This window comes from Austrofundulus limnaeus, unplaced genomic scaffold, assembly GCF_001266775.1.
Source record: "Austrofundulus limnaeus strain Quisiro unplaced genomic scaffold, Austrofundulus_limnaeus-1.0 Scaffold19, whole genome shotgun sequence".
In the NCBI taxonomy this organism is placed as follows: Eukaryota; Metazoa; Chordata; class Actinopteri; order Cyprinodontiformes; family Rivulidae; genus Austrofundulus; species Austrofundulus limnaeus.
In genome coordinates this window covers 2351639-2354047 of record NW_013952421.1, presented here as the reverse complement: position 1 = coordinate 2354047, position 2409 = coordinate 2351639, and the positions used below count along the sequence as shown (strand labels likewise).

Below are 2409 nucleotides of genomic sequence, written 5' to 3'. Positions count from 1 at the left end.
ATTATCTACAGTTTACAAAAAAGAAAAGAAAAAAGAAAAATAAATAAAAGTTTAAATCCTTGAACAACAATTTATACATGTGCATATTTCTCCAGCAAATTAAACTTTATCATTCTCTTAAACATTGATCTGGCATTTTTAATGTCATCTTCCAGATTATTCCATAATTTAATTCCCTGGACTGAAGTATTCCGTTCCTTTAAACTGTTTCTGACTTTAGGTCTAACAAACATCTTTATCCCCTTGAGATTATAACAACTCTCTCTTTTAACCAAGTGTAAATGGATGTTTGAAGGCAATGTGTTTTTATAAGCCCATACAGAACTGATAAAATACCATAATCAACCAAAACACAGAATTTCAATAACTTTAACTGATGGAAAAATGTATTTGATGGGTGACAATAATGGTTTCTGGCGATGATTCTTATGGCTCTTTTCTGTAAAATAAAAATAGAATTTTTGATTGTTTTACATGTTTTTCCCCAAACATCAATACAGTAGATCAAGAGTGGAACAATTATTGCATTATATAATACAAACAGAGCTTTATCCTTAAATAAATCCTTTACGTTGTATAATACTGCAATAGATTTGGCTATTTTTGTTCATAAATGATTTATATGAGGTCTCCATGTCAGCTTCTCGTCAACGAGGACACCCCAAAACTTCACCTCACTGACTCTACAGATCTCAATCCCATCAACTCTAAATGGAACATCAACATTTTTCTTTCTGTTACTGAATATTGTATAATTTGTCTTATCTAAATTTAATGATAATTTATTGAGTTGAAGCCAAGTTTATATTCTAACAAATTATATCTCATCACCACCAAAATTTGTTCTACATCCTTACCAAAACAAAAGAATGTTGTTTTGTCTGCAAATAAAACACATTTGAACAACCCTGACACATTTACCAAATCTTTTTCAAAATAAATAAATAGCTTTTGCCCAAKTACAGAACCCTGAGGCACACCGCATGTGATATTACTTAATTCAGATCTTACATTTTTAGTGTGTATATTCAGAGTGCTCCCGTATTACTGACATTACGGTAAAACACGAACCCACCGCCTTGTTCCGGGAAGGGGAAGAGTTTTTAGTGTTCTTACATATTAGAAGGTAAAGTGACTGAACAGGAAAACACAATCTGGCCGAGGTCCGACAGCTGCTCCACTGGTTCGAGGCTGACGGCAGGTATCAGTGAAACACACATTTTTTCATGTTTAAAGAAAAAACAAGTTTTTTCCCCTCCTGTTTAGAACAAACAATATTGTAGTCGTGCTGCGCAAACAGGAAAGCTCATTTCACTGGAAACGAGAAGTGAAGGCAGTAACGCTCTCTGTGTTGTCCTGCTCGTGTAAGGCTGTGTTTGTGTGTGATATGTATAAATTCTGTTTAATTCTCTTTTAAAGTCTGTTATAAGAAGACGAAAATGCACAAATGACTGGACCTCACCCCAAGCCTGGTCAAATAATGATCAAAGGTGTGTATTTATTATTACTTTGCCTCCACTAGCAGGTCTTCATTCTTTCTTTTATTGTTGAAGTCGGTTTATTTTAGATGACTATGATTCTCTTATTTGTTTTCAGATCTAGTGATTGTGCGCCATCCTGTCTCTGTGTGTGTACCTGTGAACCATAAGGTGACTCTGTGTGTCCGAGCTGAGGGGAAAGGCATCCTGAACTACCAGTGGTTCTTTGAGAAGGAGAAGGAAAACTATGTGGAAGTGTGTAGATTCCAATATACAGTCAATTGTGTTTAAACCTGTCTTTGTTTTGTTGCTTTCCATATTTCGAAAAGTGATGCATTTTCTTTCTTTTCTTCCCCAAAGGTTCCTGGGGGTAATCAACCAGACTTGACTTTAAAAGCTGTAAAAACTCAGTGCTTTGTCTGCCGAGTGAACGACCACTCTAACAACTGCGCCTTCAGCGAGTGGGTGAAGGTGAAGGTGTTGGACACTGATAAATCAGGTAAACTGCACTGTAACATCTATCTATCTATCTATCTATCTATCGATCGATCGATCGATCGTGGCGGCTCTTCTGACAATAAATGCATTTTATTGCTGTTTTTTTAAATTATCTTTCGTTTTATTCAGATTTGCCGGTGGACTGGCAAGGCGAGCCGCACATCACCGTCAACCCCAAACCGCAAACAGTTCAACCAGGTGGGAAACTTACTCTCCGATGTGCTGCCTTCGGCATCCCAGCGCCGCGCTACCAGTGGTACAGAAATGGCCAACCGCTGCCAGACAAGATGAGCGACACGCTGCAGGTACGCGAGTGTTTACTTACCTTCCAGCTGATAAACAGCCCAAATCACGGATTTGGAAAATCCCTTCTTGCCTTGACAAGGAATACTTTAAGTACACTGGTTGGAGTCCTAACTGGGCACAATCTGCT

The 2409-nt window shown here is 37.7% G+C and overlaps 1 protein-coding gene across 1 annotated transcript in view; it reads left to right on the top strand.

The window, feature by feature from the left end:
• Positions 1-1094: 1094 nt before the first annotated feature.
• malt3 (MALT paracaspase 3) overlaps positions 1095-2409 on the top strand; it is a 7192-nt gene continuing 5877 nt past the window's right edge. Inside the window, exons 1-5 of the mRNA XM_014003560.1 lie at positions 1095-1201; positions 1420-1490; positions 1597-1733; positions 1839-1977; positions 2106-2281. Coding sequence (XP_013859014.1) covers positions 1448-1490; positions 1597-1733; positions 1839-1977; positions 2106-2281 — 495 coding nt within the window. The 5' untranslated portion in view covers positions 1095-1201; positions 1420-1447. The remainder of the gene's footprint in view (positions 1202-1419; positions 1491-1596; positions 1734-1838; positions 1978-2105; positions 2282-2409) is intronic.